Source organism: Lissotriton helveticus, chromosome 5_1 (genome assembly GCF_964261635.1).
Source record: "Lissotriton helveticus chromosome 5_1, aLisHel1.1, whole genome shotgun sequence".
In the NCBI taxonomy this organism is placed as follows: domain Eukaryota; kingdom Metazoa; phylum Chordata; class Amphibia; order Caudata; family Salamandridae; genus Lissotriton; species Lissotriton helveticus.
In genome coordinates, this window is record NC_136065.1 from 1954251692 (window position 1) to 1954269022 (window position 17331).

Consider the following 17331-nt stretch of genomic DNA (forward strand, 5'->3'; position numbering starts at 1 on the left):
GACCTTTCACCTGCCGGAATTGCAGCTTCACCAATGTCCGCCCCGCCAAACCGCCAACCAGGAAAGAACTCAACTACCTCAGATGCATCCTCATCAACACCCGCTCCGCCTGCAAACACGCCGTCGAACTCTGGGACCTACTCGACTCAACCTCCCCAGACGTTGCCTTCCTGACGGAGACCTGGCTGAACCCCGCCTCGGCACCCGACATCGCCATAGCCGTCCCGGACGGCTACAAGATCACCCGCAGGGACCGCGCCAACGGAGTAGGAGGAGGAATCGCCATCGTCCACAGGAACACTCAGAGTCTCGACCAACATCGACGACACCCTCAGCACCACCGAACACCTGCACTTCCAGATCCACACCGATCCCAACACCACCCTCAGAGGAACCCTCGTCTTCAGACCCCCTGGACCCCTACCACAGTTCAGCGACTCCATCGCCGACTTCGTCAGCACGCACGCCCTGGCCCCCACAGGCTACATCCTCCTCGGGGACCTGAACTTCCACCTCGAGAACGACGACGACACCAACTCCACCACCCTGATTGACAACCTCGGACTCGGACAGCTCGTCACGACTCCCACCCACTCCGCCAGACACACGCTTGATCCCATCTTCTCCGCAAGCTCCCACGTCACCTTCAGCCACACCACCGAACTCCACTGGACCGACCATCGCTGCATCCACTTAATCTTCCGGAAACCCACCAGGCACCACCGCACTCAACAGATGCCTCACCGCTGCTGGAGCAAAGTCACCGAACCTGACACCGCCGCCCGCAACTTCAGACAGTGGATCGACGACTGCACCAACACCCTCGCCCCGTTCAAGAGACCCTCCAACAGTCATACCAGTAAGAACGCCAGCTGGTTCACTGAAGACCTCCAGACCTCCAGGCCTTCAAGCGAACCTGACAAAAACTGAAGAAGTACTGGCTCCGTGAACAAACACCGGACAGCTACACAGCCCACAAGAACGCCACCCGCAGACACCATCACCTCATCAGATCCGCCAAAAGGGTCTCCTTCAAAGACCGCCTAGACAACAACGCACACAACAGCAAAGAGCTCTTCAACATTGTGAAGGAACTCTCCAACCCCAGCTCCAACACCGACGTCCCACCTTCACAAGACCTGTGCGACTCGATGGCCACCTTCTTCCACCGCAAAATCGTAGACATCCACGACTGCTTCAACGCCACGACTGCCCCGACAACCACCAAGACCTCCACCCCACGACCCCCATCCGCACCAACCACCTGCTCGCCTGGACCAACATCACCGACGACTACACCATCAAGACCATGAACACCATCCAGTCCGGAACTCCGTCAGACCCCACCACATCTTCAACAAAGCTAGCACAGCCATCGCACCCCATCCCTGGAAAGTCAACAACATCTCCTTCGAGACAACAACCTTCCCGGAGAACTGAAAGCACGCCGAGATCAATGCCTTACTCAAGAAACCCAAGGCAGACCCCAAGGATCTCCTTGCTCCCTTGGCCCATCTCCTTGCTCCCGTTTCCGGCGAAGGTCATCGAGAAGACTGTCAACAAACAACTGACCCGCTACCTCGAGGAGAACAGCATCCTGGACCCCTCCCAATCCGGATTCCGCAGCAACCACAGCACCGAAACTGCCCTCATCGCCGCCACCGATGACATCAGGACCCTGCTAGACAATGGAGAAACAGTGGCCCTCATCCTTCTGGACCTGTCAGCCGCCTTCGACACGGTCTGCCACCGCACACTACGAACACGCCGCCACGATGCCGGTATCCAAGAGAAGGCCCTGGACTGGACCACCTCCTTCCTCCTCGCCGGCAGAACACAGAGCGTCCGCCTTCCCTCCCTTCCGCTCCAAAGCCACCGAGATCATCTGCGGCGTACCCCAGGGCTCATCCCCCAGCCCAACGCTGTTCAACATCTACATGGCACTACTCGGTCACGACGTCCGACAGCACGACCTCAACATCATCTCCAATGCTGACGACACCCAGCTAATCCTCTCCCTCACCAAAGACCCCCACACCGCCAAAACCAACCTCCACGAAGGAATGAAGGCCGTCGCCGAATGGATGAGGAACAGCCGACTGAAGCTGAACTCGGACAAGATGGAGGTCCTCATCCTCGGTTCCACCCCCTTGGCCTGGGATGACTCCTGGTGGCTGACCACACTGGGAAAACACCAACACCCACCGACCACGCATGCAACCTAGGGGTCATCCTCGACTCCACCCTCTCCATGACTACGCAGGTCAACGCCGTCTCATCCTCCTGCTTTAACACCCTCCGCATGCTTCGCAGGATCTACAAGTGGATCCCCACCGAAACGAGAAGAACGGTCACCCAGCCCCTCGTCAGCAGCAGACTGGACTATGGAAACGCCCTCTACGCAGGAGCCTCGGCCAAACTCCTGAGACGGTTGCAACGCATCCAGAAAGCCTCTGCACACTTGATCCTCGACATCCCTCGCCGCAGCCACATCACACCCCACCTGAGAGACCTGCACTGGCTCCCTGTCAACAAGAGGATAAACTTCAAACTCCTCACCCATGCACACAAGGCACTCCACAACACCGGACCAGCTTACCTCAACAGACAACTTAGCTTCTACTCCCCCACCCTCCAGCTCCACTCCGCCGACCTCGCCACAGTCCCCTGCATCCGAAGAGCGACCTCCGGCGGCAGATCGCTCTCCCACCTCACTGCCAAGACCTGGAACACCCTCCCCACCCACCTGCGGCAGACCCAAGACCTGCTGACCTTCAGAAAACTCCTCAAGACCTGGCTTTTCAAGCAGTAGCAGCATTCCTTACCCTCAACCCCCCAGCGACTTGAGACCCTCATGGGTAAGTAGTGCGCTTTACAAATGTTATGATTGATTGATAGTTAGCTCAGCTAAGTATAACTGCTGAATTTCACTGGTTTTGTACAAGTAAAATATGACCGTAACTTTAACGTCCCTGTGACCTTTGGTTTTGTCAAAAATTCTATTTCCCTACTATAACGTCCCTGTAACCTTTGTTTTTTCAGTGAATTTCGAGGGTTTTAAAACTAGTAATTGCATTTTCAGAGTGGTAGTGAATGGGAGCTGGGCCTCCAACAAGCTCTCAGGAAACCCGCTGTGTAGGACTTACAGGAGGTACCAGGAGGACTTCTTGGCCCTCAAGGTCCCTCAGGAGTTAAGTGGACTTTATTCCCCAATCCGTAATCCACCATCAGCCGCATTTGCAGAGTGGTGGAGAAAGGGGGCGTGGCCACCGAACACCACTTAGCAATCCCGCTGTGTGGGAGTTACTGGAGGTAACCGGAGGGATAGTTTGCCCCCGAGGACGTCCTTGGGGCCCAACTAACCCTGCTGCTACTTCCAGTGAGTCCCACAAAGTGGGATTGCTCACAAATCATAGGAGGCCACGCACCCTTTCCCCACCACTCTGCAAACGTGCCTCCTGGCACACTGCTAGTAGGGGGATGAAGTCCCCTTGGCTATTGAGGGTCCTTGAGGGCAACTACCCCTCCTGTTACCTACAGCAAGTCCCACACAGTGGGTTTTCTGAGAGGTTTTTGGTGACAGCACCCCCTTTCTCCAGCACTCTGCAAATGCGCCTCCTCGCACACGACTAGTTGAGGGATGGAGTTCCCTTGGCTCTTGGCGGTCCTTGGGTGCCAACTAGCCCTCCTGTTACCTCCAGTAAGACCCACACAGCTGGACTGCTGAGAGGTCGTCAGAGGCCACTCTCCCTTTCTTCACCACTTTGCAAATGCGCCTCCTGGCTCACTGCTGCTTGGGAGATGAAGTGCACTATAATTCTGAGGTGCTCAGGAGGCAAGGGGACCTCATCCCTGCACCAGCAATGCTTTGAGAGACACATTTGCAGAGTGGTGTAGAAAGGTGGCGTGGCCTCGAACCACCTCTCAGCAGTCCCACTATGTGGGGCTTACTGGAGGTAACAGGGGGTCTTGTTGGCTCCTACGGTCCCTCAGAAAACAAGAGGACTTTATCCCCCACCCAGCAGCGCACCAGAAGGCGTATTTGCAGTATGGTGTAGAAAGGGGGTGGGGCCTCAGCGATTATCCAGCTTTTTCCTTTTTTTCCTATTTTTTAGGAAGGGGGCTGCAAGGCCCCCCTTCCCTGGGCCATTTTGGGCACCGGAGGGGGGACCCCATCCCCAGGGCCAGACCTCTATTTTTTTTTTCTTTTTAAATGGGGAGGGGGCTAGCGCGACCTTCCTCAATGGGCCAACTTTGGCACATGGACCCCATCCCCCGGGGCATGGCCACCTTGTTGGGGACCGCGGGGGGAGCCTCAAGGCTCCCGCGGTCCCTGTTGACTTCCCGCCTCCTGCGGGAACCGGCATGGCTTTTGGACAGAGGGACCTGCAAACATGCAGCTCCTTCTGTCTAAAAGCAATTCCGCTCTGCTTCATGGAAGCGAAAGCATTTTTACTGCTCTAGCTTCCATATACCGAAGCAGAGTTTGCTATGGCTTGGCGGGAGCAGTGCTCCTGCCAATCCAAAGCAAACTACAATGTCGTGGGTGTGGGCACCCCGGGACATTGCTGGAGCTAGCCGTGGGGGAGGGTGGCGGTCCCCATCTACAGCTGCACAAGGGGGGCCTTGCAGCCCCCCTCCAACAAAAATTGCACCTCGAGTAGGTGGCAGGCCCCTGGGCTGCATGGGGAGGCTGAAGCCCCCCACAAGTTAATATTTAATATAGCCGAGGGGAAGTGGCGGTCCCCATGGTAGCGAGGGACGTGTGCCCCCCGCATTTATGTGAATTATCCCCAGGGAGGTGCGTGCCCCCGCATCCCATTTGTGTTTAGCCTTGGGGAGGTGGTGTTCTCCGAACTGGCCCCCCCATCATTTTATTTGTTCCCGGGACCTGGCCCACCCGGGGTCCTAATCAAACAAAGTACGGAAACCCGCCTTTCATTTAAAAATATATATATATTCAGCAGGATTCACGGATCCACCGTGATTCCTATCGAAAACCTTAGGTTTTAAATGCTTCATTTGGCCCTGGTGGAGCCTGTGAAACCTCCTGAAGAGGCCTAGAGGGTCAGGGTATTTCTACCCTGCCCTCTTTTCTTTTTTTTAAAAGCGTTTTTACTTGTGAATCATTTCAACCGAGTCACAAGATGGCTGCCAACACTTCCTGGTTTGAAGTTTTGGCACCCAATTAGATCTCAGGCAGGAGATCGGGAGGGATCGTGAATCCTCCGCGGCCACAGTTGTATAGCTGAGAAATCTTTACATTTCTTAGCAACTACTGTACGGATTTACACCATTTAACAAAAAGGTCTCATTCTGGGCAAAGCACTTCATGTTTTGCTAATCTATGTGTAATTCCGTTCAGCTGTTCGGGCTTTAGCCGAGTTTAAAGTATCCTATGAAAATTAACATGGAGTAAAAGCCTTTCGGGACCCCACCTTTTCTCGGCCCCTGCTTGACGGATCACCCTGAAATCTTCAAGCAGACACTCCAGGATTTTGAGGTTTGCCGCGAAATCAGCACTTTTGTAAAAATGTCGCGATTTTTACAAAAGTGCCCGCAAAATCTGCACTTTTGTAAAAATGCCGCCATTTTTACAAAAGTGCCTGCGAAATCTACCCATTAAACTCTTCTCCCCTCTTCTTCTTTTCTAAATCATAATTATTATGATTTAGAAAAGAAGAATCGCGGTTTGAAAATGCCAGGGTGTTTTTGGCTGCCAGTCAGGCTTTATCAGTGAAATTTTTCGGCTGTGCAGCCCGTGCCTGGCGAATGACATAAAATGTGTAATCGGAGAACAACTTGGCTTCCTGTGTGAGATACGACTTCTAAAGCACTGACAAAGACGTGAATCACTTTAAAGAACAACGGATGACAAACATACACCACGTGGGTAACGCACAGTGATCTGAAGTCTCAAAGAGCCGTTCTATGTTTACATTCTTCGAAGAAACACAACATAGAGTGGAACTTGACACCGAGAACGTCCTGGCTGTGCCAGTGAATTATGCTTGTGAAAGAAATGTCCAGCTAACTATAACACCACTAAAACTTATAGTTTTTTGAGTGAATTTCAAAGGTTTTTTAAAAACTAATTCCTAACTATATAACTCCTGAAACCTATGGTTTTTTCAGTGAATTTCAAAGGTTTTTTTAAATGCTAATTCCTAACTATATAAGGCATGAAACCTATGGTTTTTTCAGTGAATTTCAAAGGTTTTTTAAATGCTGATTCTTAACTATATAAGGCCTGAAACCTATGGTTTTTTCAGTGAATTGCAAAGGTTTTTTTAAATGCTAATTCCTAACTATAACTGGTGTGTAACCTATGGTTTTTTCAGTGAATATATATATATATATATATATATATATATATATATATATAAAATTTCTATGGCAAAATGAAACCCCTCATTTTGTTCCTTTTCAAATTAAATGTATTAAGTGTTGCCACTTTATTCCAATCAAGATGACCTCAGGTGTGCCATACTTTTGTCATAAGTAAGACTGTTAGCGTTCTAGTTGTTCTTTAGAACACTCTGGGACATTCTGTCATTGGGCTATAGTTGGGCTACATCTGGCTGATATTTGGGCTACATTTGGGCTCTTTTGTCTCTGGTGGCCATCTTGGGAGACTGCATATCAGAATTTTTTTAATGAAATATAAGAGGATTTGAGAAGTCACTCAAAATGTGCCCTAATTTTTCTTTCTTCAGCACTAATCATAATTTCTATGGCAAAATGAACCCCCTCATTTTGTTCCTTTGCAAATTAAATGTTTTAAGTGTTAACACTTTATTCCAATCAAGATGACTTCAGGTGTGCCATACTTTTGTTATAAGTAAGACTGTTAGCGCTCTAGTTGTTCTTTAGAACACTCTGGGACATTCTGTCATTGGGCTATAGTTGGGCTACATCTGGCTGATATTTGGGCTACATTTGGTTTTTTTTTGTCTCTGGTGGCCATCTTTGGGCTACATTGGGCTACATTTGGGCTCTAACATATATATAGCCCAATGTAGCCCAATATATATTTTTTCAAAGTTAATTTTTGTAAAAACCACTGGAGCACATATCTTAAGACATAGCAAAGGCACATCGGGCTACCAGTCCCTACAATTTTGCCAAGTTTGGTGGAAAACCATTCAGCCGTTCGGGCTAAAAGTGAGTCCAACCGCCCTATGGAAACTAACATGGGGAAAACACGTTTTGGGACCCCCTTTTATCTCGCCCCCCGCTTGACGAATCCCCCCCCCAAACTTTCAGGGAAGGAGCGGAGCGCCGCGAGGCAAAGTTAAGGATAATTTCAGGAAGATTCCTCAACCGGCGCCAAAGTTATTCCCAATAGAATGTTGCGATTTCCCTATGGAAAACAATCCTAACTATATATACCTACTGGCTATCGCCAGTAGGTAATATATATTAAGCTCTCCTGCTTGAGTTCGTCCCTCCTGTTTAGCATGCTCACTTTCTCTAAACAGGCCTTTAAATCTTGTGCTTATCTTGTCACATTTGCTGTTCATAGAGGTCAAACGCAAGGCTCAGTCTTCCGAATTAGCTTAGTGTTTGCTTTTCTTTCTCTGACTTACAAAGTGAGAGGATTTATGTGACAATCTTGCTGTAAAAGGAAAGACTTTTTTCGAGCACACAAAAAAATGTACATGTCTGTAAATTAACTGGTCAGATATTTCAGAATATATCAGATTTAGGAAAGCACAAATGAAGCACATTTTTTGTAATTCTGAAGTGTGGTGGAAACAAATATTTTATTACAGTCAAAACAAATCTGTGATGACATTTTGACAAATTATTGTTTGGGCACTGTATACTTTTATAAGTAAAACTGTACGTCTGTGTTATGTTGCTGTATCTTTAAGAGTGTCATGGACAGTGACATCACTGTTAGAATGATTACATTCCAATTGCTGAGAATACAGTTTGCTGTAACTTCTGCTGTTGATGGTTGTACCATTAAAAGCTCCTTCTATAACTTACCTGCTTCTGAGCTTTTATCACTGGCGACGAGGGTCAAGGCTTGATTGGGGACAAACACCTACAACCATCAATTCCCCTACCTTCGGAATTTTGTTTGGGACTTGGATTTTTTCCAATTTTCGTTTTTCTGTCCATTGGATTACATTGGACACATTGGACACAGCATACTTATTATGGACTTGGTTTCTACCATCTGGATCATCATTCAACAGTCTAACTTTATTGCCTTCCTTGGATTGGTTTGCAATTTTAAGACTTTATACACTGAATTGGCTGACTCTATCGTTTTTGGACTGCATTTGAAACCACATGGTTTTTATTCTACTTCTACTGTGACAGACTTGGCTGTACCTTCTTGCTCTGCCTGCCTGCCGTTTTACGACCCAACGGAGAACATACAAAACTTCAAAAACAGGTACTGTCACTGGTAATACCTCCTCCTCGAGGCTTACCGTTATCTTGTTGCCGCTTAAATCGTATCGCGTGTGCCATCGCGTGCCCGTTTCGCGTGTCATCGCGCGAGTGCCATCAGCCTTCTCCTACTCGCTCTGGCAGCCTAAGGTGAGCGTGCACTTTTGCGCGAGTGCTATGAACTCTGACTTCTGACGTCCTACGCGTGACGTCACCACGCAGCGGCCATTTTGGATTTCCCTGGTAACCACGCCGATGCGCACGGCAACGCTCATTATTTACCCTCACAACGGATTTAATTACGCCGATGCGCACGACAGCGCATATTAACCATTTAATCCACAGCAGCCCTAAACAGAACGTTTTACTCACACTGATGCGCACAGCAGCGCAATACATCGAAACAAAACTTCGTCATCATTTATTATCCACCCCGATGCACATGGTTGTGCATCAAGAGTAATTATAAGTATAGATTAAGTATTATATGTATGGATTAATATTTTCACGCTACTGTGCACTTTAAGGTTTGGATCACCCTCAGTTTCTACATTCTACTTTACTTCTAACTACATGATTATAATTGTATTTGCAAATCTAGGTATGTGGTAGACATTCAATTAGCCTATATTCTATTTCCTATATGAATTTATTCTTTTATCTTTATTAGGACATCATTAGAGTAACTGTATTATTTCTTCGCCATGACTACTACATCTAGCATGTCACAGCCACCCCCATTTCTTTCGGAGGAGGGTGAACCCATTCTTCCTTGGAAGAGGTGGAGAAATTAATTTGATTCATACTTAGTTGCCATTGGAGGAGAAAAGTTTTCGGCTGTTAGAAAACAAGCCATCTTATTGCACAATTTAGGTGTTGAAGGCAGACACACTTATGACAGTATGGACAGCATACCTGTTGGTGGGGCTGATGGGGAACCTGCAGACATTTTTGAGATGTCTATGACTATGCTGGAACAGTATTTTGGTCCAAGGATTAATGTTGTTTTAGAGCGACATAGATTCTTTACTCGTGTCCAAGGTTCTCATGAACGTGTGGGCACATATGTCGCGGCTCTGAAAACTCTCTCTCGAACTTGCGATTTTGGTGATTTATCCGAATCTCTGGTTAGAGACCAACTCGTTCGATGCACGAACAATTCAAGGGTTCAGGAGAAATTATTATCCAAAAATCCTACATTGAAAGAAGCTTTAGACATTGTGGAGGGTATGGAGAATACCTCTACAAGGGTAAAGGAAATAAGGAAAAATAAAGAGGATGATAGTCACACTGTCAGTGATAGTAAAAAGAAAGTTTCTGACTCTGTACATATGTTAGAAGATGAGGATCTGTTTTGTGAACATCACGATGAAGTGGCTAAAATCAGTGTAAGTTCTAAGGGCAAACCTATCCAAAAAACGTTTGCCCAGAAAAACACTCTTGATAATCGCCCTTCTTCATCCAAAGAGTCCACTTTCTCTAAGGAGCGTGACTCTCGCCAACAACGTCCTATAAGTAACCAAAAGATGCGTTGTTTCAGATGTGGGAGTTTCTCTCATTCTTCTAATTTTCCCCATTGTTACACTAGAGATAGTGTCTGCAATAACTGTGGTATCAAAGGACACTATGCACGTGTATGTAGATCTGGGAAAAGGAGAGAAGTTAATGAGTCAACCTCTGATATTGTACGTACACTTGTGGTGTCCAATGTTAATGATGCGATAGTCGACACAGAACGTATTTTTATGCCATTCTGTGATGTGAAAATTGACAAATTTGTATTTAAACTCATGGCAGACTCTGGCTCTCCTTTTACGTTAATCGGCAATAAGATTTGGGATGAAGTTGTTGGGTTGGAAAATGTTCAATTATTACCCTCTGATATCTCTCCCCTTAGCTACAATAAGTCAAAAATAGAGATCTTGGGTTATATTGTGGCCAACATTTCTTTTAGTGGTATGTGTATATCTGGCAAAGTTTATGTAGCTGTCAGAGGTGACAATCTCCTAGGATGGCGGCATCAACATGATCTAGGGATTATCCTTAATCCGGGAGCTGATGATCCAAAAAATCAAGTCATGCTGATGAAAGATTTTCTTTCCAGTTATCTTCATTCCCAGGTAGATCTTGTGTGTGAGTCAAGTAAATATTTTGATGATTATCCCAATGTTTTTTCTGACAAATTGGGGTGTCTGAAAGGATTTGAACATAAAATCATCCTTAAAAAATCTGCCAGACCATGTGTACACAGAGTCAGGAAAGTACCCAACATGATGCTGGAGCCACTTAGACTGGAAATTGAAAAATTGCTAAGCTTAGGAGTGATTGAAGAGATTGAATCATCAGAGTGGTTGAGTCCAGTGGTTCTAGCATCCAAGGATGGTGGGAAATCGATTAGGATGTGTGTGGATCTTCGCGGATTGAATGAATGGATCTGGGTAGACCGTCAGCCTTTGCCTAACATAGCTGAGAGTATCAGCATTCTAAAGGGAGCAAAAATATTTAGTGTTCTTGATCTCTCTTCTGCTTACCATCAAGTTATGCTGCATAAGGACTGCAGGCACTTGACATCATTTGTAACACCTCTGGGTGCTTACCGTTTTTTAAGAATGCCATTTGGCTTAGCCTCAGCAGCCGCATGTTTCCAAAGAGTGATAAAAATGGTTTTAGGGAGTCTCTCCAATGTGATGTTCTTTCAGGACGATATTTTGATTCATGGTGTAGATATGTGTGAACATGACAAGGTGTTGAGATCTGTGTTAGATAAATTAAACGAGAGTGGGCTTACAGTGAAAAAGGAAAAGTGTCGTATTGGCTTAGAGTCTGTCACGTATTTAGGACATGTTATCTCGGGGAACGGAATTCAGCCCAAATTAGAACTAGCAGAGAGTATAGTTAAGGCACCTACTCCAGTAGATAAAGATCAGGTCAAATCATTTCTAGGGATGGCGGAATTTTATTCCAAATTTGTTAAGGGATTTGCTAGTCTCGTGGAGCCCATTAGGTCCCTTTTAAAAAAAGGTGTACATTTTTCCTGGTCTAGTGATTGCGAGAAAGCTTTTGTTTTAGTAAAGAAAGAGATTGGTGAAATGCCAACTCTGGGTCATTTTGACTCCAAACTCCAAACTATATTGACTACCGATGCCAGCCTTAAAGGATTAGGTGCTGTGCTTTCTCAGGTTGTTAATGGTGAAGAAGTTGTTGTTGCTTTCGCTTCGAGAGCCCTAAAGGAAGCTGAGCATAATTATTCTTGCATTGAAAGAGAAGCGTTGGCAGTATATTGGTCTATATGTCACTTCAAATTTTACTTATGGGGGATACCATTTGTGGTTAAATCAGATCACCGTCCTCTAGTTCAAATTTTTTCATGTCATCAAAGTGATCATATGACACCAAGATTGAAAAGATGGAGTGAAGGTTTGCAAGAATTCAACTTTTCTGTGCAATATATTCCGGGGTTGAACAACAAACCTGCTGATTGCTTATCACGTCTTCCCATAGATAGAGATTGTATCACAGAGGTTACTACGTGTATAAATTGGGTTTTGGAGTCTACCATTTCCGAGGAGGAATGGTCACGCAAGGTTGATGAGGATGTTGTTTTTCTTTTACTAAGGAATGTTATCAGGAGTGGTTGGCCGAGTTATGATACTCTAGAAAGCGTGTTGAAGCCTTTTTGGTCCGTGAGAGATGATTTAACTTTTTTCCAAGGGAATTTAATGAGGGGTGACAGAGTTGTGCCTCCTACTGAATCAAGAGAGAAGATTGTCAACCTGGCTCATGAGGGGCATTTGGGAAGAAATTTGACGAAAGCTCGCATCAGGGAAAGATATTGGTGGCCTGGAAACTGTGGTTAAAGATTGTCATTTATGTGCGGTGAATGACAAGTCACGTACCACCAGTCACTCCCCGTTGTCACCTGTGGAAGTTCCTGTGACTGTTTGAGCTTATGCCCTCACATGAGAGGTATGTTGTTTTACTGGTTGACTACACTTCGAAGTGGGTTGTGTCTAAATGCATGAGTGCAGTTAACTCAAGAACTGTGATTGAATTCCTAAAAGATGTGTTTGGGTCTGAGGGTGTTCCCAAATATTTACTCACTGACAATGGGGTACAATTTACTTCCAGTGAGATGGACAACTTCTTCAAAAGTCTTGGTATTATTCATCAGAAGACAGCTCTTTACTCTCCTCAAGCAAATGGTCTCACGGAGAGGATGAATAGAGTTGTTAAAAGTTGTGCACAAAGGGCTTTAGAGTCCAAGACTTCATTCAGCAATGTGTTAAGGGAGACGTGGTGGGCACATCGCACGACTCCCAATGCTATTATGCAAAGGTCTCCTTTTGAGGCTTTGAGAGGTAGATTTGCTTGTTCAAAGCTAAATCCAACTTGGCTTCCGGAGAAGTTGGTTGAGGACAGAGTGGAAAAGGAAGTGAGAAGGAGGACTGTGTTGACAAATTATCAGCAGAAATACAAACAACGCTATGATACTAGAATGGCTGTTAAACACAGAAAATGGAATGTGGGTGACAATGTTCTAGTGAAAAAAACGAAATTTGGTCACAAGGGTGTCTCGAACTTCATAGGACCTTTCACCATTAAGAAAAATGTTGTCACCTTAGACAATGGTTGCACTTGGAACATGTCTAAACTGGCCAGATGCAATGATGTCAGGAACCGTTGCTATGATGGTCCCAAACTTACCTATATTCCCAATATTCCCAATGTTCCTCCTTCCACCAGTTATCAGAGGGCCAATCCTAAAAGATCTTTTCAGCTTCCCAAAAAGTTCAGTGATTATGTGATGCATTGATGTTCACTGTTACTCTTTGTCTTTTTCCTTTTAAAGTTATTTGGTATTTTTATCAATATTCAATTTGTTCTTTTATTATGTGTAGGGGATTTGTTATGTTGCTGTATCTTTAAGAGTGTCATGGACAGTGACATCACTGTTAGAATGATTACATTCCAATTGCTGAGAATACAGTTTGCTGTAACTTCTGCTGTTGATGGTTGTACCATTAAAAGCTCCTTCTATAACTTACCTGCTTCTGAGCTTTTATCACTCTGTTCAAATCTAATGCTCATTTCAATTGAAAATGTGTTTTCTGTAATGGCAGTGCGACATCACACAATGCACACTGTGCCACTCCAAACTATGCTACTCCACACTACAACTCTACCACTCTATTCCACTCTGTCTCTAAGCTTTGACATGCCATCCCACTCTACGACATGCCACTCCACTCTGGCACACCACTCCACTTTGCTCTATGCCCCTCCACTCTGCTCCCATCCACGACACTCCGTGACACGCCACTCAACAAAACGACACTCCACTCTAGTCTAATGACATGCCACTCCGCTCTACGCCACAACACTCTACGCCCCTTAACTCTACCACATCTACTCCAATCTACGAGAGTCTACTCCAAGCTTCGACACTCCACTCTACTCTACGTTTTTCCATTTTGACACTTTAATCCCTTGCACTTTACCCCACCCTACGCTACTCTGTGCCACTCCACTCTACTTAACTCTACGCAACTCCCAATGTGCCACTCCACGTGACTTTACTCCACTCTACGGCACACTTGTCCACTCTAGGCCTCTCCCCTCTGTGCCACTCTATGCATTCCACTCTACCACACTCCATGACACTTAACTCTACACCACTCCAGTCTACAACACTCTACTCGATGCCCTTCCACTCTACTCTGTTCCATAACACTCTCCGGTGCTCCACGACACTCTAAAACACTTCATTCCATGCCACTCCACTGTATGACACTCGTCTCCACATCACTCCCCTTTACTCCACTAACTTTTAGCCATGTTGAACAAGTCAGATTGGTGTACATGGCTAAAACACACTGGAAAAGCCAATAGCTCTTGATATATGAATCGACTTATTGGCTTTGCCATTGCTTTTGTCAAACTGGGTTTTGGCATCACAGCTGTCAAAAATGCCTACTGTCTGTAATATAGCATGAGTGGGATTTGGAACTGCCCCTTTAAACTGCTGGCTTTTTTTTTTTACCAACCTTTTTCAGTCATTGGTTTGACACTTCTTCAGTCACATGTTTATTTTGCCCAGAAAAGTAGCTTTCTCTCAGCTGATGCTTTTGGCTAGTAGGGAATTTGTGCAAGTGTTTGTGGGACTATTTTACAACTACAGAACTCCTGCCTGCTTCCCCCCATCACTTCTGCTTAGTCCATCAAATCTACCTCTCTATGTCGCTTTACACACATCCTCTCCATTCCTCTTTCACATGTGCCTCCGTGCTTACTCAGAGTTGACCACGGTGGTGATAACCCAGATATGGACCTGCTCCTAGGTTCACTTCCTGTTGACTGCCCTGCTAGCCTGGCTCTAGTAAGCCGCTGCATAAGCAGAACTCTGCGGTGCCCTAGAGTAAACTCTCCGGGTGTAATTTGTGATCGTCACTCACTGCTTTCTGAGCTTTATCACGCTCCAGATATTGTGCCGTCGGTGTGCCTTTTCTCATGGCATCTTGCTCTATTAGGATTTCCGCTGCGTCTCTTCTCAGGCTTGCTCTTTTCCCTCTGCATCAGTTCCGCCTCTTGCCCTTTCTTTTTCCTGTCTTTGCATCTACCCGCCACCCATTATTGGTTCTCTCATCGCTTCCCCTCACAGTGTCATCAGTCCATTTTTTTCCCTCCCAAATTTTCGACCTCACTTCCAATTCTCTTCCCCACTGTTCCTTTCCCAATACCCATGCCCTTTTTGGCTGGCTTTATTGTTCTAATGTCGTATTTCTAATTGTAGCTAGGCCTACTGTCTTGCCAACGCCACTTCTATGGCCTTTCCATTTGTTATCCTCCTAAGGTTTCCTCCTCTCCTCTTACCATTTATCAAGCACAGCTCTCCTCATTCCACCTCTGATCCTTTCCTTCATCCTTAATCTTCCATTTCCCTTTCCTTTTGTCCTCTGCTGCCTTGGTGCTTTCCTGCTAAATGGATATTTTTCCACAAAGAGCTTAATCATTGGGACCTCAAATGACTACATGGTTCTCAGCGAAGTGAAATTTCAATAAAGTGTTTTCATCCTAGTTGCGCTAAGCACCACTGCAGCCAAGGGGTAATAGGATAGAATTGTGAGCTTCTTCTAGAAAGAGGGCATATGAACTTCCAGGTCTCACCGATAATTGTTACTGCACTAAGAAATAGTATTTCCATAACCCAGCATCAACATGTGCGGAATCTCAGAGTTTTTAGGTAACTCCGCAAGTTCAACTCATACCTGGTAATATGGTGTGATTCAAATAACTCTGCTTACTGTGCAAAATCCATGTAAGACACCACATAACATTAAAGTGTTGTTGCAGAGCAAGGTTTTGCCTATATGAAGGAAAATAGAAGTTAGCTAAACATCTAATGATCTTTTGTTTCCTAAGCACCTTATTGTGTTCCATCTCTATGAAAATGTGTCCTCTTTCCTCAAAAACGTTCTTCATGTTATTCTAACCCTACATGTTTCTTTTCTTTTCTCCAGTGCCCAATCGGCTGGGCTCCTGTGTGAGGAAGAGGCCATGGAAGCGGACAATGTGAAGTACATTGGCTACTGCAAGTACCACTTTACAAAAATGGTGAGCATAGCTTCGTTCGCTCAGTCACCGCACATTGTTTGTAATGGTGTAACTTGGCAATGACCATTAAATGCCCTCTAGTATGTCCTAAACCTCCAAAGATGATTTTTTGTCATTGCAGATGAGCTGGGCAGAAACCCGTAATTTAGACCCTCATGTCCCAAGGTGCAGCACAAATCTCGTCTGTTCCATTACAGACAACCCACACACAGGTCAGACTCAGTCCTGCCCCAGGAGAGACAGTAGAGACCAAACTGCCCCTTCAGTGAGTGCACAAGCAACCCCAGGCCAGTCTCAGCCTTGTTCACCCTCGCCATTGAGACAAATGAACTGGGTGAGCAACCTCTGAGCTCCTGCAGTCGAACAGGGCGAGTGTCTCCTTAGGTACTTTCAATCAACCTATGAAGAGAAGGCAAAGAACTGACATCTCAAATTCTCATTGCATGGGGACGAATGCTTGCAAGTTCTTCGAGTAAAGTATATTTCCACACCCAAGGGGTTCTTAGTAGGGGTGAGACTCTGAGGCACTGTTCACATAATCTCTACAAAGTGAATATAACAACCACAATCATTCCTTTAGAGATTAAGGGGCTGGCAGCAATAACCCCTTCAACTGTCTGTTCATAGTGCTTACATGCATTCACGCACACACAAAGCCCAGCATAATCAGATCCTTGACAGTCATCTTGCAAGCACAGTACATCTACACAGGGCCTAACACTGAGAGTCTCGCTTTCAAACACTGATCATCATGTACACATATAGTGCCCAGCTGAATCAGAGTCTCACTGGTGATCTGCCTATTCTAAATTTGAACACAGTGCCTGGAAACGTCTAGAGCCGTGACTGCCACAGGCCCAGAAATAATGGCTGCAAACACTGTTGATTTTTTATCTAGTCACTGTTGAGCAGTCCCAGAGCTTAAACCTTCATTGGGCACATGTCAGCAACCACTGTGTATCCTACATATGAAAGTGCCTAGCAAACTTAGAGCTTGTCATACAGTGAGATTGGAATAATGCATGTAAATACTGCATGTCCTACATGTTATCAGCACCTGATGCATCCAGAACCTTTCCCCCTTTGTGAATAATGTATATAACAATGCCTACTGTAGACGAGCACAATGCCTGACAGAGCCATGCAAGATTTATCTGGTGCCCGGAATCACTCCCCATTGGAGAAGCAGAGCATCAGCCTTGGTAATAAAGTTTGTCCCTTGAATGCTGCTCTTTGTCATCTGTGCTGCCTGATTCCAGAAACTCTTTCTTTTCCCAGAGGACATGTCATATTAATACTCTGCCCTTCTTCCTT

At 45.8% G+C, this 17331-nt stretch overlaps 1 protein-coding gene across 3 annotated transcripts in view; it reads left to right on the forward strand.

The window, feature by feature from the left end:
* The window catches only part of MLLT6 (MLLT6, PHD finger containing), a 767712-nt gene that overhangs the window by 215860 nt on the left and 534521 nt on the right, over nt 1–17331 (forward strand). For all 3 annotated transcript variants that reach the window (XM_078645616.1, XM_078645614.1, XM_078645615.1), the window contains exon 6: nt 15924–16017. In XM_078645616.1, coding sequence (XP_078501742.1) covers nt 15924–16017 — 94 coding nt within the window. The remainder of the gene's footprint in view (nt 1–15923; nt 16018–17331) is intronic.